The 25746-nt window shown below is 27.2% G+C and overlaps 1 protein-coding gene and 1 long non-coding RNA gene across 2 annotated transcripts; both read right to left on the reverse strand.

Annotated features, from left to right (window-relative positions):
• Nucleotides 1-333: 333 nt before the first annotated feature.
• LOC111638996 (trichohyalin-like) lies at nucleotides 334-25204 on the reverse strand. Its single transcript, XM_023384771.1, has 11 exons — nucleotides 22007-25204; nucleotides 21688-21861; nucleotides 20767-20963; nucleotides 19999-20131; nucleotides 8318-11746; nucleotides 7999-8172; nucleotides 7078-7274; nucleotides 6310-6442; nucleotides 5611-6212; nucleotides 5479-5532; nucleotides 334-3345 (listed from the first exon to the last, which is right to left on the reverse strand). The coding sequence occupies exons 1-9, from the start codon at nucleotides 25202-25204 to the stop codon at nucleotides 6174-6176; spliced, it is 7674 nt and encodes a 2557-aa protein (XP_023240539.1). The 3' UTR covers nucleotides 334-3345; nucleotides 5479-5532; nucleotides 5611-6173.
• LOC111639002 lies at nucleotides 14023-19991 on the reverse strand. Its single transcript, XR_002758991.1, has 3 exons — nucleotides 19300-19991; nucleotides 19168-19221; nucleotides 14023-17034 (listed from the first exon to the last, which is right to left on the reverse strand). It is a non-coding gene; the product is annotated as an uncharacterized LOC111639002 (long non-coding RNA).
• Nucleotides 25205-25746: the final 542 nt, after the last annotated feature.

A 25746-nucleotide genomic window follows, 5' to 3' on the forward strand; every position in this document is an offset into this window, starting at 1 on the left:
TTGTTTTAAAACGTGTAAACGGGAACATTTTACATCATTTTATACTATCTTTGTTTTGTCATTAAATGGCACTATAATACAAATAATAAATATTTAAATGCAAAATTAATGTATTAAGTAAATGATACAAATATCACCTGATACAGGATACAATTTACTAAGTTTACTGAACTGGAACTGTATTCGGTAAACGAATGATATCGTTCATGCGATTTCTGGACCGATTCTAAATATATTTTAGTTAAATTATGAAATAATTAATATAAAAGAAATATTTATTTAATATTAAAATCATTTTTATTAATATTAAATAATAAGCAAATATTTCTAGAGTATAACTTTTTATAATTTTGACATTAGTTACATAAATGACATATACTGGATTACAACACAGAGGATAATTCTTGAAATTTTTTTTATTGTAATTTTATTTTCATTATTATGAATTTTCAGAAACTTAATACTGTATTTACATTACTGTCTTGAAATAAATACTGTTTTATCTAGACATTTACTTCCATATTGTAATGATTGTAAATCTATACTGAGTAAATTCATAAAAATTAATGCAGTACTGGTAATATCAATACTTTGCAAAATTATAATTAACGATACACTAAGAGATTTGTAATAAATAAATAAATAATGAAGAACTCCATTGAGGAGTCTTCTAACTTTCTAAATAACAGACAAACCAATAATACAATTTTTATATTTTCCAAATTTTAATTAGAATTATATCTATAAATCCAAGACACACCGATTTGAAAATTCATATGGATATTAAAACTGCAGACCAATTTTATTTCTAATTTTCCGTCAAAATTTTAATTTCAACAAAAGAATAATTCTTGACTTGTTTTCTTCTTTGAAAACTTGTGATACGATGGATGGTATATTGCATCTAAGTGCATTTGTGTGTATTTATTTTTTTATATATGATAATACTGAATTACAACTGGATATAGTAACCATTGTTTATCGGAAAACAACACAAACTATCTTCCAATATTGTCATATATGTATATATATTTATATATATCCAATTAATTTAAACTATATTTTCACTGATATGTTTGTCATATACAATATCATTTACTAAAATTTGCAAAAAATTATATTGTTTTTAAAAACATCTTTCAAGAAGCACAAAAAGTTTCCAAACATTTTAGCTATTGTCCAGACAATATAAATTCTTACACAAATAGTATTGCAAAATATCAAAGTAACAAATATAGAAATAAAATAAATACACTTAGTCTGTTCTAAATTTAGTACTTGAGCATGTTCAGCATTATCAAATAGTTATACCATCTTCTATGTAAGTTATATTAACAACGGTGCTCTCTATACAAATTAATGGTATTCTCTAAATTATAAAACGTCACATTCTGTACAGCGCATTAGTACAAAATTTAGAACAGTGGTCTGAAATAAAAACGAATTTTTGTACAATTTTAATTACAATTAATTGTATAGAAGCATTTGAATAACAACATATCGATTACATTAATCACAAAATTTCACAATATTTAACAACAAAGTCGTTTTACACATATCAAGTACGCACACATCCGTAAATGTATTTCACAGATATTTATAAATGCATAAATATTCCCTTAATTAAAACCAAGGTACATATATATTAACACATGATGATGATATTATATTTGAATTTGTAAATTTCAACAAGATTAATGTTGATTCAATAAAACTTGTTGGAATAATTATTAATTTTATATCTATACTTTCTATCTATAAACAAATATCAATAATTACTTTCAATAGTTGGAAACCAAATAACAAGTTCCAACAATTGCAAACATTCATTCCGTCACCTATTCATACTTTCCTAGAACAATATAATTAATAATTGCATAGTTTAGATTAAAACGCTTGAATTATAAAAATGGAAGGTGATAATGTGGGGAGTGTTTTTCAAAGAAATTTATCTATAATCCTTATTACTGGATTTATTATTGGATATATTTCAATCAATCCAAGAGAATTCTGTAAACAGGCTCATGTATAAATTCCTCGAGTTTGTACTTATTTTTTAATGACAGAAATAACTGAAATGGTTCATTTTCCTTAGGAGTATTGTTAAAAACTACAAACTAAATTGTTATTTTCAATTGGTTAAATCATTTACATATTTTGAAAAAAAAAATAATAAATTACAAATGTATCTCATAAATCAAACTTTAGGCATTTTGAAGAAGAGCTCGTGTTTGTTTAAAATTTATAAATTTTATGTTAAATTTGTATGATAAGTTTATAATTATGTATGATAATCCTTATATTACACCTTAAAAAATAATATGTTGTACAACAATATCACTTAAATTCATTGATGATTATTGTATATTATTGGTTTATTATCCAGTATCTTATTTTTATTATTTTTTTCTTATGTTACTAAAAGTATTCTAAGTCTGAATTTTGTTTCCCAGAACACCAAAATAAGGTTGTGGAAGGCTGGAATATATTCTTGTTCACATAAAAATCAATTCTTTGACATGAGAAAATAATAATAATTTCCATTGTATAATATTTCATGACTAAATCCAATGATGTTACAGTTAATTCCTTGGTTGAGTGAAAGTAATCTCCATTGGCCACACAGTCATAAACAACTATTTTAATAAAAACACACACACTTCAGCAATATATTTCAAGAAGCATACAATATTTAATATTCAATATTGAATATGCTTCTATTATTATTTCAAATCTTAATAAATCCCTGACTATATTCATGATCAATATATCAAATAAATTATGAAAAATGACTTTATGAATATTTTTTTTAATATTTTAACTTATATTATAGTTTCTCATATGATGTTGATATAAGAATTTGTTAAAGTGACAAATTTTAAAATTTAATTAAATAAATGTTTTATACATTAATATCTAAAACATTAACTGTTATAAAATGTTAAATGTTCACAACAGTATGAAACAATGTGATAACTCATAAGAAGGCTTATCAAAAAGTTCACACGGTTTCCACTTTAATAAACAATACGGTTTGTCAATTTCCGTCAAACCTTCTTATATCTTAATATCCATTACATGATTGTTTTCAATGAATTAAATGTTTAGCATTTCGTTGTTTGCTGTTATATTTGATAATTTATAACTATGAAATAATATAAATATCTTAAAGTGTAACAACAAATAAACACAAACTGTGTCAATTGCTCATTTAAATAAATTTTGTTTATAATAGACTTTTGTTATTTAATTTATCTAAAAGTTATTGCCATTAATTATTCACTTCTTCAATGCATAATTAGAACATAGTGTGCACTAATTTCAAAAAATTATAATCAGCAAAATCTGAAAAGAATAAAAATAAAATATTGTTAAAAATCTCTGATAAATATTACTTTTTAATCAAAAATTTTATGTATACAGTATAATATACAGTATAATTATTTTAATCTTAAATTTATATTTTGCTTGAATACATAAAATATACAGAAATGATTAAATAGTTATTCGTCAAGAAAATGCCAGAACCAATTTAATTTTAGAAGTCTATAATTTATTGAAAGTTGAAATTTAAATGCACTATAAATTGAAGACTAAATACAAATAAAAATTTGATGTTTCTGTGTACACATTGTCTACTTGGACTTTGTTTATTAATAGGACTTATTATCAGGGCCGCGAAGTAGGTAAAAAAACACTCAACTCCAACTCCTGATAATTTTAATAGACTGACTCTGACTCTGGCAAAATTAAAAACCAAGTCATTTTATGGGGGACAGAGACACTCATAGAGGGGTACCCTACTCTGAACTCTGAAAGGAGCACCAGGCATTTACCCAAACACTTTTATAGTTAGTATTTTTAATATTTAACTTACATTAATATTTATTTATATAAAAAAATTAATTTTTAACAAATATTTAATAAGAGGAGAAAGGGGGAGGTGATAAAATTCAACATCTACATATCTTTATTCTACAACATTTGCACTTCAGTTTCACCTTTCCAGAAAAGTTAGTCCAGCTAAAAAGTGTGCAATATAGCCCCTTGTTCAGAAAAGAAAAATATATACTCTGATCAATTAGTCTCGCTCATTCAGAAAAATAGAGTACTCATTTAGAGCAGAGATAATAAAGAATGATTCAAAAATATTCAAATTCAATTAAGTCAAAACAATTTAACTACTAAACACAAATACTACAAAGAAAACTACGTATTTAATAAATTAAATTGTGGTATTTTGTATTTAAAATAAATGAATTATAACAAAATACAAAAACATTTTAAAAAATTATTAAATATAAAATAAATTTTCTTTCATTTAAATAAAGAACTAAATTAAATTTGAAGTGCTGGAGTCAGAGTCGACACATTTTTTCCAATTCCAACTCCGACTCCACTGGCCAGAAATTCCTCCTGATTCCGACTCTACAGTCCTGCTTATTATACTGGTGAAGTTTCTGATTAGCAAAGAGAAGAGTTCTTAGTCAAAACAAAATATCTTTATTTTTATCTGTTAAGAAATATTTTGTTTTGACTTCTAAATAAAATGTCTTGTATTAATTATGATAAACTGTCAGAACTGAAGATAGCAGCTAAGAAATTAGTAAACAAAAACGTTTTGGTCTGCAACTATGATTTTTCCAGGATAGTCTACACCCATACAGTTTTTCATGATATGTAAAAGAATGTTTAGATGGAACTTGAGTAGATAACCAAAGTTTGAAAACACTGTCTTAAATTGTTATCTAAATGTAGGATTCCTTGAAGAATATTATAAACTAGAAGGGTTTCAAAGACTGTGGAAGGTTGAAGACTTCTGCACTAGAATATCATACTTTATAATTTGTCATCTTTTGCTTTTTAGACTAATTAATGCATTATAATTTTGAGTTTTATGATAAGACTAAACTTCTGCTGATTATATAAAAAGCTTTACAACTAACTTACATCAATAAGTAACTTGAAGCTTTTATTCATTCATTTAATGAGGTATATATCAAAACTTAAAAGCTTTATTATAAATTCAACTAAATGACTCAAAACAACTTAAGATAATAATTTACAACCACAGCAGATTGTTATAACTGTAAAATGAAAATTAACCCTTATTTAACTATCTCATTTAGTGATGTAAGCAATAAATAAAATTAAGTTCAAAACAAGAACTAATTTAGTTAACAAATTTAGATAACTAAACCATTAATCTTCTGGTGCTTCAAGGTCTAAATTGTATAAATTTGAATGAAATATTCTGCATTTCTCAAAATTAATCTATACTTAATTGAAAAATTATCACTTTAACTAAAATTAGTTTCATGTAAGCAAATTATATTAAATATATTATTCAATTTTAAATTATTATTAATTTTATCTTTAGTTAATTTCAACATCACAAAAATATTTAAATATTCTTATAAATTAACTCTTCAACTTTAAAATTATTTTAATCAAAATAATAATTAACTAATGCAATACCTTCTTTAGTACTTTTCCATTTATCTTAAAATATTTAAAATCATTCACCTTCATCTGAAATAATAATAATAAAAAATAAAAACAGTTAGTATAAACAACAAGAAAATTTAATCAATACAGAAACATTTATACCTTTCACTTTCATTCCTCTTCTCAAAAGAGAGGAATACTAAAACAACATGTATTAATAGCACCATTCATGAATAATATTAGGCTTGGCAGTCATTATTTTATCCTCTCTTGTATATTTTCATCCATACTTGTATATGAAACAAGGCTAAAGTGGAGAAGTGGGTGCATAATGGGCAAAAGAAAAACAATAAAAATAATACTGACACATAAAAAAATAAAAAATAATAGTAACTGAACAAATAGTTATAAATTAAAATATAAAAATAAATAAAATTAATGAGATTAATATAAGCCAACATGCATATAGTCATCTCTCATAAAAGGTATTTATATCAAAAGGCACAAAAACACAGATATAATCAACATTGAACATGCTGAATTTGACAATTGCACCAATGTGATGATGAGTATGTGAAAGAAGAGTAAAAAATTACGGCAGAGTGTTATTATTTTATCAGTATTTTGTTACCCAAAGGGTAATTACGGAAGACAAATTGTCCATTGCAATAACCAAATAGCATTCCAAAACTGACTCCAAAGAAAAGAGGTAGCAAAACTCATTTTTAGAAGAAACTAGAAAAGAAGCTGGCAGGCCCAGTTTGCTGAAGCAAAACAATGATTGGTGATAAAAGTATTGTTAGTTTTCATCATTTCATTTTATATTATGATATAGTTTTTAATATATATTAATATTCTTACTTGAGATTTGCCAGCGTCTTTAGCATGCTCTTCTTCTCTACGTGGTTCTTTCATCAAATGAACAGCATGTGCTTTTTCAGCTTGGTGCGTTCGTTTTAAATTATTTAATTGTGCTTCTTTTTCCTTTAGTGCACTAAATAATTAAAAATTTATGCATGTTTTAACATATAAATAAAACTGTTTTTTAAAAATATTAATATTAATATCTACATTATTTCATATTGTCAATTTTTAATCTTTATCTCAGACTTTTTAACTTTTTTAGAAGAGTAAACAGTATTATTTTGACTTATAAATAATTAAAACTAGACATTAAAATAAGATATTAAAAAATAATTTTTTGTATATATTTTATACTGTTTTTAATGGAAAAATTGAACATTTCATCAAGAGGCTAACAGCTGCTTAAATTCTGAGAACTAAGTAGTTGTTTCCATTCACATGAAACAACTACTGCATGAAAACACTGCATCTACATTACTGCACATATATGTATGAAACAACAAGTGCCATTGCCCTAATTACTAAGCATGGTGAATGGATGTTGACCAGCAATTGCTGCTCAACATCAATTCACCATGTTTACCCTGTTATGGCTTATGCAACTTTATCTACAGAAAGATTAATGTTGTTGTCTTATGGATATTTCATTGTTATAGTAAAAACTAAATTATCTTTACAGCAAATATATTATTATGAATAATGAATATGTAAAATTATTTAAAACTGTCAAATGATAAAAAATATAAATCCTTAAAAAATACATACTCCTGTAATTCCTTTATTTGGTTATTCAAAGCAAATTTCTCTTCTTCTGTACTTGTCATAATTTGAAGGAGTCTTTCCAATTCTGCCTGAGATCTGTTTGCATCTTCAACTGCTTTTGACTTTGATTTCTCTAATTCAATATATTTATGTTGTAATTCATTAAACTGTTTCATAAACTTTTCATTTCTTCCACCTCCCTATATTTAAAACATCAAATTTCATTTTGTTAGAAGTGCAGTTTTTAAGTTTATATCAAATGCTATTCATTAAAAGTTATTGACTCATTAGGTCAATAACTTTTAATAAAATTACCACTATCTTAACAGTAATAATCATATTTGTCAAAAAAATTTAATCAAGAAATGAGAAAATACAATGTATTGCAATTTCAAAATTGCAAATTTATATAAGTCTATTTATATTGTGACATTTGATTAGTCAAATCATTAAAGTTATTTGACAAAAAAAAAATCAACTTATAACTTATGATTAAAGAAAAAATGAAGATGTTTAAATTGAAAACATTAATCATAGTAACAGCACTTAAACTTTATTGTTATGTTTAATAGATATTTAATAAGATATAAGATCATTTTTTATATTTTTTTTATATTTGATTTAAATCAAAATATTTTGTTTAAAGACAAATTATCTGAAATTTTCCAGTGATTTTTCTAAACAGTATAAATATACAGAATGTTTCTTATGGTATTTATTACATAAGAAACAAACAATTTACTGAAAAATTTTAAATATAACTGTATTAAAGCATGTATGCATGCATGCAAATACATACATGCACAAAGTTTGATGTCTATAACTAGTTTATTAAAAAATTTATCTTACATCATTAATCATTAATATTGATACAATCATAATAATATAAGACTTATGCTTTTTCTTTTTTTTTAAATAACAAACCTGTTGTAAATGAGTTTCCATTTGTTCTATCCTTTCTGCTCTTTTTTTCAAGCTTTTTTCTACTTCTTCTAATGCTTTTTGTTTTTCTTCCAAATGTTTTTTTATCATTAGTAATTCATTATCTTGATCCTGAGGAACTTTTTTTGCTTGTCGATGTAATTGTTGTAGATCAGCCTAAATAAATAATAGTTTCAATAAAATAAGAAATAAAGATATCTTCTTACTCACTTACTGGAAGTAATGACAAACACTAAAAACCTTTAAAATCCAGTAACACAAATAAGAAATTTCAAAATTATGTAATTACTACAATACATACCTCTCTTTTCTCTAATTCTTGTACTAATTTTTCTAGTTGAGATTGGAATCTTTCTCTTTCTACTGAAAAATTTTTTATTTCTTCTTGAGCTCTTTCATATTGTTTTCTTAACTGCTGAGCTTCTTGAGCCATCTTTCTTGTTTCAGATCTTTGATGTTCTAGTTCAGCTCTAAATTCATCATTCTGAATTCCCTTTTCGAAACTTTTCTGTAATTTCATTTGCTCAGCTTTAAGCTGTTTATTATGCTCTTTAGATTTCATTAATTCATTATGAGAGTTTTCTAATTCTTTCTCTAGTATAGCAATAGCATCAACAGCTCTTTCCAGTTCAGAATGTAGTTCTTTATTTTCATAAGTAGTTTTTTGCAATTGTTGTTCTAATTTTTGTAATTCTCTTTGCATTCTATGTACTTCTTGCTGTGACTTTTCTAATTCTGTTTTGGATACTTGCTGAACTTGTTGTGTTTTTCCTACTGCAGATTTTGCATGTTCAAGTTCAGCTTGATAATTCTGTACTTCTTTCTGCAATTTATCTCTTGCTTCAACAGTTCTATGCAATTCTGTTTGAGTTACTTCTAATTGTTCATGCATTCTTTTACAATCAGATTGCATTTTTTCAAGCTTTCTTTTTAATTTTACTTCATTTTCTTGAAACCTTCCCATATAAACATCAGCATCTTCTAAATCTTGTTTTAATTTACTTATTTCTGTTTGAAGTCGACTATTATCAGCTAATGTTTTTTGTAAATCTGTTTCAGATTTACTTAACAATTGTTTCAGACGTGTAATTTCATTAGATGTTTGCTGAGAATCAGTTGGCGTTGTTTGTTTGTTATACTGAGCATTTTCTAACTGTGACTGTGTTCTACTTAAAGCTAATTGTAAAGATTTTAATTCTGCTTGTAATGAGTCTCTTTCTTGACATGTTTTCTGTAATTCTATCTGATTTCTTTCAAGTCTATCTTTCACTTTTTCAAATTCAATCATTATTTTACCAATTTCTTGTTTTTGATGATCCTCAACATATTTTTCTGTTTTTGTGTGACTTACATCTATTCTCTTATGAAGTTGATCAATATCAGCTTGTTGTTGTTGTTTAAAATCTTGCAATCTCTGTAGATCTAATTTGGCAGTTTCATATTTATCTTTTACTTTTTCAATTTCAATATGCAGTCTTTCTATTTCATTTGCATATCGTTCTCTTTCTTGTATTGTTACTCCCTTATCACTTCGTATTCTATCAAGATCATTCTGAAGCTTCTGAATTTCAGCTGACATTATTTCCTTTTGTTGATTTGATTTTTCAATTTCTATTTGTGCTTTCTCATATCTATCTTTTATTTTTTCCATGTCGATTCTAATCCTCTCAATTTCAACCTGTGATTTTTCTTGAACAGAATGATACTTTGACATTTGTGTTTGATATCTTTCCAATTCTGCTTGAATATTTTCTTTATCAGACTGAATTCTATCTTTTTCATTCTGTGCTCTTCTTAATTCAACCTGAGATCTATCTAATTTTTCATAAACTTTCTCAAGTTCTACTTGCATTCTAGCAATTTCTTCTTGTGATTTTTCATGGCTAGTTTGTGTTTTACCAATATGAGTTTGTATCCTATCCAATTCAATAGACATATGATCTACATCTGCTTGTAATTTATCACGTTCAGACTGTATTCTTCTTAGTTCTACCTGTGATTTTTCATACCTGTCTCGAATAACTTCAAGTTCCATTTGGCATCTATCTAATTCCCCTTTAAATTTTTCCTCAGATTCCTTTGTTTTAGAAAGCTGAGAGTATGTTTTAGCATATAAATCTTTAAGACCATCAAACTCTTCCTGTGACTTTCGTTGTTCCTCTTTTGCTTTGGCCGATATAACTTGAGATTTTTCCAATTCTAATGTTAATTTGTCTATTTCTGCTTGTGACTGATCAAATTTAGACTGAATTTTGTACAATTCAGACTGAGATCTTTCTAGTTTTTCAAGCAGTTTTTCATATTCAACTCTTGATAACTCTCTATCTTCCTGTGCTTTTTGTAATTGTTGTTGTAATTTATCTTGTTTCTCTCTTAATACTCTTAATTCTGCTTGAGAAGTGTCATAATCTACATGATATTTTTCTAACTGATTTTGAGTTTTTTCTAATCTATCTCTAACTACTTCAAATTCAGCCTGAGCATTTTCTTTATCCTTCTGCACTTTATTGAACTGAGTTTGAAGAAGATCAACTCTTTCTTGAAGTTTTTCTACTTCATTATGAAGGACATCCTTTTCCTTTTGAACTCTTTGCAATTGAGTTTGAGTTCGTTCGAATTTTTCTCTCATTTTTTCAGCATCTAATTGTGAAACTTCTTTTTCTTTTTGTAATCTTTGAGACTGATTTTGATTTTGTGTTAACTGTATTTGTAAACTCTCAACTTCACATTGAGCACGCTCTCTCTCTGACTGAAGTCTACGTATCTCAGCATTTGCTTTATCCAATTTTTCCTGAATACGATCTGTATCAAGCTGTGCTTTATCTAAGGAAGCTTGAGTTTTCTCATGCTGAACTTGTGCTTTATTTAAAGTTGCTTGTACTCTTTCTAGTTCACTTCTTAACTTTTCTGCTTCAGTTAATGCAGCATCTCTTTCAGAATGGGAACGGGCTACAGCTGCTTGAACACGATCATATTCTTCTTGTAAACTTTCCTTTTCTATTTGAGCATTTTCTAATTTAGCTTTCAATCTATAAACTTCACCTTGTGATCTTTCAACTTTTTCTTGCAATTGTTCAACTTCTCCACGTGCACGATCCTGTTCAGCTTGATTCATACGTAACTCAGCTTGTGCACGTCTCAAATCAGACTGAACACGTTCTAACCTTTCTTGCATTCGATCTGTTTCATCTGTCTGATATAATGGATTTTTACCAACAGAAGAAGTTTGAGTACGTTCTTGAACAGATTTTAATCTATCAGTTTGATCTCTCAACCGTTCATTTTCCATTGATAACCATGATGTCTCTGATTTAGCTTGTTCCCATTCATTTTGAATCTTAGTCATTTCTCCTTGTAACTTATCAAGTTCTGCTCTGGCTTGCCCTAATTCTGATTGAGAGTTCTCTAATTTTACTTCTACCCTATCTTTTTCAGCAGCAGCTTTTTCTAACCTAACTTGCAATTTTTCCATCTCACTTTCAAGTGCATGCATTTTCATTTTATATTCAGCAATTTCATGTTCGTGTAATTCTCTTTCTTCATTTCTCTCTTGTTCAGCTCTATCTCTTTGTTCTCGTAACTGAGAAATTTGCTTTTCTTTATCACTAATTGCTTCTTCCAAACTTGAAAGAGCTCCTTCAGATGATGAATGATGAGCTTGCATTGCTGTCAATCTTGCTCTAGCCATATCAACTTGATTGTCTTTTTCTTTCAGTAGATCTTCTAAATTTTCAATCTATAATTATTTAAAAAGTTAGTAGGTATATCGCTTGAATGTGTGATTACATCTAGCTTTAAGTTAAAATTAAAATTAAATAAATGTATTCATCTAAGATTAATCAGTTTCCACATTACTTTAGAAAAATTTAATTTCAGTTCAATTAAATTCAAACAAAATGTTGATTAATCTTATTAATGTTTTATATTTATTTTCATCAAAAATTGCTTTCAAACATTTGAAAAAAGATAATATAAGGAATATAGGAACACACATACATATATGGTATCTCAGAGACAAGATATTTTGAAAGTATGATGACAGCTCTGCAAGGTAAGTGGAACTGACTGAACTGAACCCTGCTTATGAGATCTTGCCATTTAGTTATCATGGAGAAGCGAAGTGATGTGCATTGTGTTTTTGTGGTCAAAGCATTTTATAATAACAATGACAGTGTGGAGACTGCTTTAGAGAACTCAACATCATTTCAATTTAGGATATCATGACTATGTTTTGTCAGCATATGCCATTAATACATTGGTATGGAATTTTGAAGAAATAAGATCAGCTCTGAAAAAAGAAATCTGCAGGTAGTGTGCAAACTGTTTATATGCCAATATCAAAGCTGTTTGAGCTGCTTTCAAAAGAAGCCTGTAATGTTCAGTTCAGCATCATGTTGCATTTTTACAGTGATCAAAGAATACTGTCAGCGGACTTAAATTTCCATCCATACAGATCAACCATAAACTCAAACCGATGTGACAAGAATTCTATGAATAAGTGATAACAAAGGTAAATAAGGATAATGAATTCATTAACAACTTGTGGGTGTTGGATGAAGCCCACTTCCACCTGAATGGATTTGTCAATAAACAAAATGTTTTGTTATTTAGTCCTGCAAAATCTTGCTCAGCTACTAACTAGTTTATGTTTACCATACAACTTTCAGCAACTGAGTATTGCAATCACAAATGCAATCACAAATGTATTCAGAGGCCTTCTTCAAAGGCCTCTAAATGAAGGAAAATTGGTGAAATTACAAGAGTTATAGTTCTACTGAGCTTCCATATACAGTCGACCCCCCTATAAGATCATAGATACGTTCCATTTTTTAGGAATCCGATTTCTTACGAGTCGTTCCAATCACAGCCCGACACGTGTCAAGTTTACGGACTACGACTGATTCAAAGGTTTTCTTCCATAAAATTAATCGATTATAGACTAATCCGACTCAACATTTCCAAAATACATATATTTTTTTTGGAAATAATCCGTATAAACTACGCTATAAACAAAAAATTGTAGGATTACTTATCAAGTGTGCACTATTAGACATCCCCATTGCTAAAGCTTGTTTTCATCGCAGAACAGCTCAGCAAATAGCGGTCGATTTCTAACAACTTATTTTTCTGTGAAAACTTCGTNCGGAGGCCTCACAACTGAACGTCAGGACGGCACACACGTTATGGTTGGCCTGCGCAGGGAAATCAAATGGTTTTTCGTTTCTACTCTGTACAGGCCGCCGAAACTGTATAGTTTTCCCCCACACACTAACAGGAATTCCTCAAAGGATTTCCTTAACGTGTATGGGACCAATTGAACCCTGGAAGGTTCAAGGCAGGAGGATGTTAAGTTCGATTTACAATTGTCAGGTGCATTTATGTTACCGAGCATTCGATGTACTGTACAGTGCACAGGATTGTCACAAGTGTCAGGTGTGTTTATGTAATAGTATCCCTGAGAATGTGGGGTGAGATTTTCCCGCCTAGAGAGGGAGAAATTGTGCGCTTCCCTTTGGTGTGTCGAGTCAGTGCTGACCAGAGAGAGTAGCTGTGTGGATGGTAAAGAACCAGTGTTGTGTTTAAATTAAATTAATTAATTGCCAGTGTGTCACTCAATTGTGGAGAAATTAAAGTTCAAATACATTTTTGTTGTGTTTTTAAAGAATTTGTGTATTGTTTTAAAACGTGTAAACGGGAACATTTTACATCATTTTATACTATCTTTGTTTTGTCATTAAATGGCACTATAATACAAATAATAAATATTTAAATGCAAAATTAATGTATTAAGTAAATGATACAAATATCACCTGATACAGGATACAATTTACTAAGTTTACTGAACTGGAACTGTATTCGGTAAACGAATGATATCGTTCATGCGATTTCTGGACCGATTCTAAATATATTTTAGTTAAATTATGAAATAATTAATATAAAAGAAATATTTATTTAATATTAAAATCATTTTTATTAATATTAAATAATAAGCAAATATTTCTAGAGTATAACTTTTTATAATTTTGACATTAGTTACATAAATGACATATACTGGATTACAACACAGAGGATAATTCTTGAAATTTTTTTTATTGTAATTTTATTTTCATTATTATGAATTTTCAGAAACTTAATACTGTATTTACATTACTGTCTTGAAATAAATACTGTTTTATCTAGACATTTACTTCCATATTGTAATGATTGTAAATCTATACTGAGTAAATTCATAAAAATTAATGCAGTACTGGTAATATCAATACTTTGCAAAATTATAATTAACGATACACTAAGAGATTTGTAATAAATAAATAAATAATGAAGAACTCCATTGAGGAGTCTTCTAACTTTCTAAATAACAGACAAACCAATAATACAATTTTTATATTTTCCAAATTTTAATTAGAATTATATCTATAAATCCAAGACACACCGATTTGAAAATTCATATGGATATTAAAACTGCAGACCAATTTTATTTCTAATTTTCCGTCAAAATTTTAATTTCAACAAAAGAATAATTCTTGACTTGTTTTCTTCTTTGAAAACTTGTGATACGATGGATGGTATATTGCATCTAAGTGCATTTGTGTGTATTTATTTTTTTATATATGATAATACTGAATTACAACTGGATATAGTAACCATTGTTTATCGGAAAACAACACAAACTATCTTCCAATATTGTCATATATGTATATATATTTATATATATCCAATTAATTTAAACTATATTTTCACTGATATGTTTGTCATATACAATATCATTTACTAAAATTTGCAAAAAATTATATTGTTTTTAAAAACATCTTTCAAGAAGCACAAAAAGTTTCCAAACATTTTAGCTATTGTCCAGACAATATAAATTCTTACACAAATAGTATTGCAAAATATCAAAGTAACAAATATAGAAATAAAATAAATACACTTAGTCTGTTCTAAATTTAGTACTTGAGCATGTTCAGCATTATCAAATAGTTATACCATCTTCTATGTAAGTTATATTAACAACGGTGCTCTCTATACAAATTAATGGTATTCTCTAAATTATAAAACGTCACATTCTGTACAGCGCATTAGTACAAAATTTAGAACAGTGGTCTGAAATAAAAACGAATTTTTGTACAATTTTAATTACAATTAATTGTATAGAAGCATTTGAATAACAACATATCGATTACATTAATCACAAAATTTCACAATATTTAACAACAAAGTCGTTTTACACATATCAAGTACGCACACATCCGTAAATGTATTTCACAGATATTTATAAATGCATAAATATTCCCTTAATTAAAACCAAGGTACATATATATTAACACATGATGATGATATTATATTTGAATTTGTAAATTTCAACAAGATTAATGTTGATTCAATAAAACTTGTTGGAATAATTATTAATTTTATATCTATACTTTCTATCTATAAACAAATATCAATAATTACTTTCAATAGTTGGAAACCAAATAACAAGTTCCAACAATTGCAAACATTCATTCCGTCACCTATTCATACTTTCCTAGAACAATATAATTAATAATTGCATAGTTTAGATTAAAACGCTTGAATTATAAAAATGGAAGGTGATAATGTGGGGAGTGTTTTTCAAAGAAATTTATCTATAATCCTTATTACTGGATTTATTATTGGATATATTTCAATCAATCCAAGAGAATTCTGTAAACAGGCTCATGTATAAATTCCTCGAGTTTGTACTTATTTTTTAATGACAGAAATAACTGAAATGGTTCATTTTCCTTAGGAGTATTGTTAAAAACTACAAACTAAATTGTTATTTTCAATTGGTTAAATCATTTACATATTTTGAAAAAAAAAATAATAAATTACAAATGTATCTCATAAATCAAACTTTAGGCATTTTGAAGAAGAGCTCGTGTTTGTTTAAAATTTATAAATTTTATGTTAAATTTGTATGATAAGTTTATAATTATGTATGATAATCCTTATATTACACCTTAAAAAATAATATGTTGTACAACAATATCACTTAAATTCATTGATGATTATTGTATATTATTGGTTTATTATCCAGTATCTTATTTTTATTATTTTTTTCTTATGTTACTAAAAGTATTCTAAGTCTGAATTTTGTTTCCCAGAACACCAAAATAAGGTTGTGGAAGGCTGGAATATATTCTTGTTCACATAAAAATCAATTCTTTGACATGAGAAAATAATAATAATTTCCATTGTATAATATTTCATGACTAAATCCAATGATGTTACAGTTAATTCCTTGGTTGAGTGAAAGTAATCTCCATTGGCCACACAGTCATAAACAACTATTTTAATAAAAACACACACACTTCAGCAATATATTTCAAGAAGCATACAATATTTAATATTCAATATTGAATATGCTTCTATTATTATTTCAAATCTTAATAAATCCCTGACTATATTCATGATCAATATATCAAATAAATTATGAAAAATGACTTTATGAATATTTTTTTTAATATTTTAACTTATATTATAGTTTCTCATATGATGTTGATATAAGAATTTGTTAAAGTGACAAATTTTAAAATTTAATTAAATAAATGTTTTATACATTAATATCTAAAACATTAACTGTTATAAAATGTTAAATGTTCACAACAGTATGAAACAATGTGATAACTCATAAGAAGGCTTATCAAAAAGTTCACACGGTTTCCACTTTAATAAACAATACGGTTTGTCAATTTCCGTCAAACCTTCTTATATCTTAATATCCATTACATGATTGTTTTCAATGAATTAAATGTTTAGCATTTCGTTGTTTGCTGTTATATTTGATAATTTATAACTATGAAATAATATAAATATCTTAAAGTGTAACAACAAATAAACACAAACTGTGTCAATTGCTCATTTAAATAAATTTTGTTTATAATAGACTTTTGTTATTTAATTTATCTAAAAGTTATTGCCATTAATTATTCACTTCTTCAATGCATAATTAGAACATAGTGTGCACTAATTTCAAAAAATTATAATCAGCAAAATCTGAAAAGAATAAAAATAAAATATTGTTAAAAATCTCTGATAAATATTACTTTTTAATCAAAAATTTTATGTATACAGTATAATATACAGTATAATTATTTTAATCTTAAATTTATATTTTGCTTGAATACATAAAATATACAGAAATGATTAAATAGTTATTCGTCAAGAAAATGCCAGAACCAATTTAATTTTAGAAGTCTATAATTTATTGAAAGTTGAAATTTAAATGCACTATAAATTGAAGACTAAATACAAATAAAAATTTGATGTTTCTGTGTACACATTGTCTACTTGGACTTTGTTTATTAATAGGACTTATTATCAGGGCCGCGAAGTAGGTAAAAAAACACTCAACTCCAACTCCTGATAATTTTAATAGACTGACTCTGACTCTGGCAAAATTAAAAACCAAGTCATTTTATGGGGGACAGAGACACTCATAGAGGGGTACCCTACTCTGAACTCTGAAAGGAGCACCAGGCATTTACCCAAACACTTTTATAGTTAGTATTTTTAATATTTAACTTACATTAATATTTATTTATATAAAAAAATTAATTTTTAACAAATATTTAATAAGAGGAGAAAGGGGGAGGTGATAAAATTCAACATCTACATATCTTTATTCTACAACATTTGCACTTCAGTTTCACCTTTCCAGAAAAGTTAGTCCAGCTAAAAAGTGTGCAATATAGCCCCTTGTTCAGAAAAGAAAAATATATACTCTGATCAATTAGTCTCGCTCATTCAGAAAAATAGAGTACTCATTTAGAGCAGAGATAATAAAGAATGATTCAAAAATATTCAAATTCAATTAAGTCAAAACAATTTAACTACTAAACACAAATACTACAAAGAAAACTACGTATTTAATAAATTAAATTGTGGTATTTTGTATTTAAAATAAATGAATTATAACAAAATACAAAAACATTTTAAAAAATTATTAAATATAAAATAAATTTTCTTTCATTTAAATAAAGAACTAAATTAAATTTGAAGTGCTGGAGTCAGAGTCGACACATTTTTTCCAATTCCAACTCCGACTCCACTGGCCAGAAATTCCTCCTGATTCCGACTCTACAGTCCTGCTTATTATACTGGTGAAGTTTCTGATTAGCAAAGAGAAGAGTTCTTAGTCAAAACAAAATATCTTTATTTTTATCTGTTAAGAAATATTTTGTTTTGACTTCTAAATAAAATGTCTTGTATTAATTATGATAAACTGTCAGAACTGAAGATAGCAGCTAAGAAATTAGTAAACAAAAACGTTTTGGTCTGCAACTATGATTTTTCCAGGATAGTCTACACCCATACAGTTTTTCATGATATGTAAAAGAATGTTTAGATGGAACTTGAGTAGATAACCAAAGTTTGAAAACACTGTCTTAAATTGTTATCTAAATGTAGGATTCCTTGAAGAATATTATAAACTAGAAGGGTTTCAAAGACTGTGGAAGGTTGAAGACTTCTGCACTAGAATATCATACTTTATAATTTGTCATCTTTTGCTTTTTAGACTAATTAATGCATTATAATTTTGAGTTTTATGATAAGACTAAACTTCTGCTGATTATATAAAAAGCTTTACAACTAACTTACATCAATAAGTAACTTGAAGCTTTTATTCATTCATTTAATGAGGTATATATCAAAACTTAAAAGCTTTATTATAAATTCAACTAAATGACTCAAAACAACTTAAGATAATAATTTACAACCACAGCAGATTGTTATAACTGTAAAATGAAAATTAACCCTTATTTAACTATCTCATTTAGTGATGTAAGCAATAAATAAAATTAAGTTCAAAACAAGAACTAATTTAGTTAACAAATTTAGATAACTAAACCATTAATCTTCTGGTGCTTCAAGGTCTAAATTGTATAAATTTGAATGAAATATTCTGCATTTCTCAAAATTAATCTATACTTAATTGAAAAATTATCACTTTAACTAAAATTAGTTTCATGTAAGCAAATTATATTAAATATATTATTCAATTTTAAATTATTATTAATTTTATCTTTAGTTAATTTCAACATCACAAAAATATTTAAATATTCTTATAAATTAACTCTTCAACTTTAAAATTATTTTAATCAAAATAATAATTAACTAATGCAATACCTTCTTTAGTACTTTTCCATTTATCTTAAAATATTTAAAATCATTCACCTTCATCTGAAATAATAATAATAAAAAATAAAAACAGTTAGTATAAACAACAAGAAAATTTAATCAATACAGAAACATTTATACCTTTCACTTTCATTCCTCTTCTCAAAAGAGAGGAATACTAAAACAACATGTATTAATAGCACCATTCATGAATAATATTAGGCTTGGCAGTCATTATTTTATCCTCTCTTGTATATTTTCATCCATACTTGTATATGAAACAAGGCTAAAGTGGAGAAGTGGGTGCATAATGGGCAAAAGAAAAACAATAAAAATAATACTGACACATAAAAAAATAAAAAATAATAGTAACTGAACAAATAGTTATAAATTAAAATATAAAAATAAATAAAATTAATGAGATTAATATAAGCCAACATGCATATAGTCATCTCTCATAAAAGGTATTTATATCAAAAGGCACAAAAACACAGATATAATCAACATTGAACATGCTGAATTTGACAATTGCACCAATGTGATGATGAGTATGTGAAAGAAGAGTAAAAAATTACGGCAGAGTGTTATTATTTTATCAGTATTTTGTTACCCAAAGGGTAATTACGGAAGACAAATTGTCCATTGCAATAACCAAATAGCATTCCAAAACTGACTCCAAAGAAAAGAGGTAGCAAAACTCATTTTTAGAAGAAACTAGAAAAGAAGCTGGCAGGCCCAGTTTGCTGAAGCAAAACAATGATTGGTGATAAAAGTATTGTTAGTTTTCATCATTTCATTTTATATTATGATATAGTTTTTAATATATATTAATATTCTTACTTGAGATTTGCCAGCGTCTTTAGCATGCTCTTCTTCTCTACGTGGTTCTTTCATCAAATGAACAGCATGTGCTTTTTCAGCTTGGTGCGTTCGTTTTAAATTATTTAATTGTGCTTCTTTTTCCTTTAGTGCACTAAATAATTAAAAATTTATGCATGTTTTAACATATAAATAAAACTGTTTTTTAAAAATATTAATATTAATATCTACATTATTTCATATTGTCAATTTTTAATCTTTATCTCAGACTTTTTAACTTTTTTAGAAGAGTAAACAGTATTATTTTGACTTATAAATAATTAAAACTAGACATTAAAATAAGATATTAAAAAATAATTTTTTGTATATATTTTATACTGTTTTTAATGGAAAAATTGAACATTTCATCAAGAGGCTAACAGCTGCTTAAATTCTGAGAACTAAGTAGTTGTTTCCATTCACATGAAACAACTACTGCATGAAAACACTGCATCTACATTACTGCACATATATGTATGAAACAACAAGTGCCATTGCCCTAATTACTAAGCATGGTGAATGGATGTTGACCAGCAATTGCTGCTCAACATCAATTCACCATGTTTACCCTGTTATGGCTTATGCAACTTTATCTACAGAAAGATTAATGTTGTTGTCTTATGGATATTTCATTGTTATAGTAAAAACTAAATTATCTTTACAGCAAATATATTATTATGAATAATGAATATGTAAAATTATTTAAAACTGTCAAATGATAAAAAATATAAATCCTTAAAAAATACATACTCCTGTAATTCCTTTATTTGGTTATTCAAAGCAAATTTCTCTTCTTCTGTACTTGTCATAATTTGAAGGAGTCTTTCCAATTCTGCCTGAGATCTGTTTGCATCTTCAACTGCTTTTGACTTTGATTTCTCTAATTCAATATATTTATGTTGTAATTCATTAAACTGTTTCATAAACTTTTCATTTCTTCCACTTCCCTATATTTAAAACATCAAATTTCATTTTGTTAGAAGTGCAGTTTTTAAGTTTATATCAAATGCTATTCATTAAAAGTTATTGACTCATTAGGTCAATAACTTTTAATAAAATTACCACTATCTTAACAGTAATAATCATATTTGTCAAAAAAATTTAATCAAGAAATGAGAAAATACAATGTATTGCAATTTCAAAATTGCAAATTTATATAAGTCTATTTATATTGTGACATTTGATTAGTCAAATCATTAAAGTTATTTGACAAAAAAAAAATCAACTTATAACTTATGATTAAAGAAAAAATGAAGATGTTTAAATTGAAAACATTAATCATAGTAACAGCACTTAAACTTTATTGTTATGTTTAATAGATATTTAATAAGATATAAGATCATTTTTTATATTTTTTTTATATTTGATTTAAATCAAAATATTTTGTTTAAAGACAAATTATCTGAAATTTTCCAGTGATTTTTCTAAACAGTATAAATATACAGAATGTTTCTTATGGTATTTATTACATAAGAAACAAACAATTTACTGAAAAATTTTAAATATAACTGTATTAAAGCATGTATGCATGCATGCAAATACATACATGCACAAAGTTTGATGTCTATAACTAGTTTATTAAAAAATTTATCTTACATCATTAATCATTAATATTGATACAATCATAATAATATAAGACTTATGCTTTTTCTTTTTTTTTAAATAACAAACCTGTTGTAAATGAGTTTCCATTTGTTCTATCCTTTCTGCTCTTTTTTTCAAGCTTTTTTCTACTTCTTCTAATGCTTTTTGTTTTTCTTCCAAATGTTTTTTTATCATTAGTAATTCATTATCTTGATCCTGAGGAACTTTTTTTGCTTGTCGATGTAATTGTTGTAGATCAGCCTAAATAAATAATAGTTTCAATAAAATAAGAAATAAAGATATCTTCTTACTCACTTACTGGAAGTAATGACAAACACTAAAAACCTTTAAAATCCAGTAACACAAATAAGAAATTTCAAAATTATGTAATTACTACAATACATACCTCTCTTTTCTCTAATTCTTGTACTAATTTTTCTAGTTGAGATTGGAATCTTTCTCTTTCTACTGAAAAATTTTTTATTTCTTCTTGAGCTCTTTCATATTGTTTTCTTAACTGCTGAGCTTCTTGAGCCATCTTTCTTGTTTCAGATCTTTGATGTTCTAGTTCAGCTCTAAATTCATCATTCTGAATTCCCTTTTCGAAACTTTTCTGTAATTTCATTTGCTCAGCTTTAAGCTGTTTATTATGCTCTTTAGATTTCATTAATTCATTATGAGAGTTTTCTAATTCTTTCTCTAGTATAGCAATAGCATCAACAGCTCTTTCCAGTTCAGAATGTAGTTCTTTATTTTCATAAGTAGTTTTTTGCAATTGTTGTTCTAATTTTTGTAATTCTCTTTGCATTCTATGTACTTCTTGCTGTGACTTTTCTAATTCTGTTTTGGATACTTGCTGAACTTGTTGTGTTTTTCCTACTGCAGATTTTGCATGTTCAAGTTCAGCTTGATAATTCTGTACTTCTTTCTGCAATTTATCTCTTGCTTCAACAGTTCTATGCAATTCTGTTTGAGTTACTTCTAATTGTTCATGCATTCTTTTACAATCAGATTGCATTTTTTCAAGCTTTCTTTTTAATTTTACTTCATTTTCTTGAAACCTTCCCATATAAACATCAGCATCTTCTAAATCTTGTTTTAATTTACTTATTTCTGTTTGAAGTCGACTATTATCAGCTAATGTTTTTTGTAAATCTGTTTCAGATTTACTTAACAATTGTTTCAGACGTGTAATTTCATTAGATGTTTGCTGAGAATCAGTTGGCGTTGTTTGTTTGTTATACTGAGCATTTTCTAACTGTGACTGTGTTCTACTTAAAGCTAATTGTAAAGATTTTAATTCTGCTTGTAATGAGTCTCTTTCTTGACATGTTTTCTGTAATTCTATCTGATTTCTTTCAAGTCTATCTTTCACTTTTTCAAATTCAATCATTATTTTACCAATTTCTTGTTTTTGATGATCCTCAACATATTTTTCTGTTTTTGTGTGACTTACATCTATTCTCTTATGAAGTTGATCAATATCAGCTTGTTGTTGTTGTTTAAAATCTTGCAATCTCTGTAGATCTAATTTGGCAGTTTCATATTTATCTTTTACTTTTTCAATTTCAATATGCAGTCTTTCTATTTCATTTGCATATCGTTCTCTTTCTTGTATTGTTACTCCCTTATCACTTCGTATTCTATCAAGATCATTCTGAAGCTTCTGAATTTCAGCTGACATTATTTCCTTTTGTTGATTTGATTTTTCAATTTCTATTTGTGCTTTCTCATATCTATCTTTTATTTTTTCCATGTCGATTCTAATCCTCTCAATTTCAACCTGTGATTTTTCTTGAACAGAATGATACTTTGACATTTGTGTTTGATATCTTTCCAATTCTGCTTGAATATTTTCTTTATCAGACTGAATTCTATCTTTTTCATTCTGTGCTCTTCTTAATTCAACCTGAGATCTATCTAATTTTTCATAAACTTTCTCAAGTTCTACTTGCATTCTAGCAATTTCTTCTTGTGATTTTTCATGGCTAGTTTGTGTTTTACCAATATGAGTTTGTATCCTATCCAATTCAATAGACATATGATCTACATCTGCTTGTAATTTATCACGTTCAGACTGTATTCTTCTTAGTTCTACCTGTGATTTTTCATACCTGTCTCGAATAACTTCAAGTTCCATTTGGCATCTATCTAATTCCCCTTTAAATTTTTCCTCAGATTCCTTTGTTTTAGAAAGCTGAGAGTATGTTTTAGCATATAAATCTTTAAGACCATCAAACTCTTCCTGTGACTTTCGTTGTTCCTCTTTTGCTTTGGCCGATATAACTTGAGATTTTTCCAATTCTAATGTTAATTTGTCTATTTCTGCTTGTGACTGATCAAATTTAGACTGAATTTTGTACAATTCAGACTGAGATCTTTCTAGTTTTTCAAGCAGTTTTTCATATTCAACTCTTGATAACTCTCTATCTTCCTGTGCTTTTTGTAATTGTTGTTGTAATTTATCTTGTTTCTCTCTTAATACTCTTAATTCTGCTTGAGAAGTGTCATAATCTACATGATATTTTTCTAACTGATTTTGAGTTTTTTCTAATCTATCTCTAACTACTTCAAATTCAGCCTGAGCATTTTCTTTATCCTTCTGCACTTTATTGAACTGAGTTTGAAGAAGATCAACTCTTTCTTGAAGTTTTTCTACTTCATTATGAAGGACATCCTTTTCCTTTTGAACTCTTTGCAATTGAGTTTGAGTTCGTTCGAATTTTTCTCTCATTTTTTCAGCATCTAATTGTGAAACTTCTTTTTCTTTTTGTAATCTTTGAGACTGATTTTGATTTTGTGTTAACTGTATTTGTAAACTCTCAACTTCACATTGAGCACGCTCTCTCTCTGACTGAAGTCTACGTATCTCAGCATTTGCTTTATCCAATTTTTCCTGAATACGATCTGTATCAAGCTGTGCTTTATCTAAGGAAGCTTGAGTTTTCTCATGCTGAACTTGTGCTTTATTTAAAGTTGCTTGTACTCTTTCTAGTTCACTTCTTAACTTTTCTGCTTCAGTTAATGCAGCATCTCTTTCAGAATGGGAACGGGCTACAGCTGCTTGAACACGATCATATTCTTCTTGTAAACTTTCCTTTTCTATTTGAGCATTTTCTAATTTAGCTTTCAATCTATAAACTTCACCTTGTGATCTTTCAACTTTTTCTTGCAATTGTTCAACTTCTCCACGTGCACGATCCTGTTCAGCTTGATTCATACGTAACTCAGCTTGTGCACGTCTCAAATCAGACTGAACACGTTCTAACCTTTCTTGCATTCGATCTGTTTCATCTGTCTGATATAATGGATTTTTACCAACAGAAGAAGTTTGAGTACGTTCTTGAACAGATTTTAATCTATCAGTTTGATCTCTCAACCGTTCATTTTCCATTGATAACCATGATGTCTCTGATTTAGCTTGTTCCCATTCATTTTGAATCTTAGTCATTTCTCCTTGTAACTTATCAAGTTCTGCTCTGGCTTGCCCTAATTCTGATTGAGAGTTCTCTAATTTTACTTCTACCCTATCTTTTTCAGCAGCAGCTTTTTCTAACCTAACTTGCAATTTTTCCATCTCACTTTCAAGTGCATGCATTTTCATTTTATATNTCGCAATTTTTTCGCAGTTTTATAGGAATCGTAATTATGGGGACCGTAATTATAGGGGGGTCTACTGTATTCTAAGTTATTTGAATATCCTGTTCTAGGCATTCTAAAAAATTTCCAGTCATTCAGTTAATAACAGAAAGACAAAAAATTTTTAGAATGCCTAGAACAGGATATTCAAATAACTTAGAACACATGGAAGCTCAGTAGAACTATAACTAGTTATTTCATCTGAAGAGGGCCTTTGAACAAAGCCAAAAACTTTGTGATTGAATATTCAATGTGCTGAAAATTGTATGGTAAGCATAAACTAGTTAGTATATAAGGTTACAGTTTCTGGGATGTTTCTATATTGCTCAGCTACACCAGCACCAATTGTATTACCATTTAGTATACTGTATCATTGTATGGCATTATAGGTCCTTAAATTTTTGAAAATGATAATGGCCTTATGAGCACTGTAATGTCTGTTTAGTATAATGCCATTGTGGAAACCTTTGATGTGCAGGAACTTCAGAAACTTTCACATGTGATTGA

Source organism: Centruroides sculpturatus, unplaced genomic scaffold (assembly GCF_000671375.1).
Source record: "Centruroides sculpturatus isolate CEXI.00-Female unplaced genomic scaffold, Cexi_2.0 scaffold1066, whole genome shotgun sequence".
NCBI lineage: Eukaryota > Metazoa > Arthropoda > Arachnida > Scorpiones > Buthidae > Centruroides > Centruroides sculpturatus.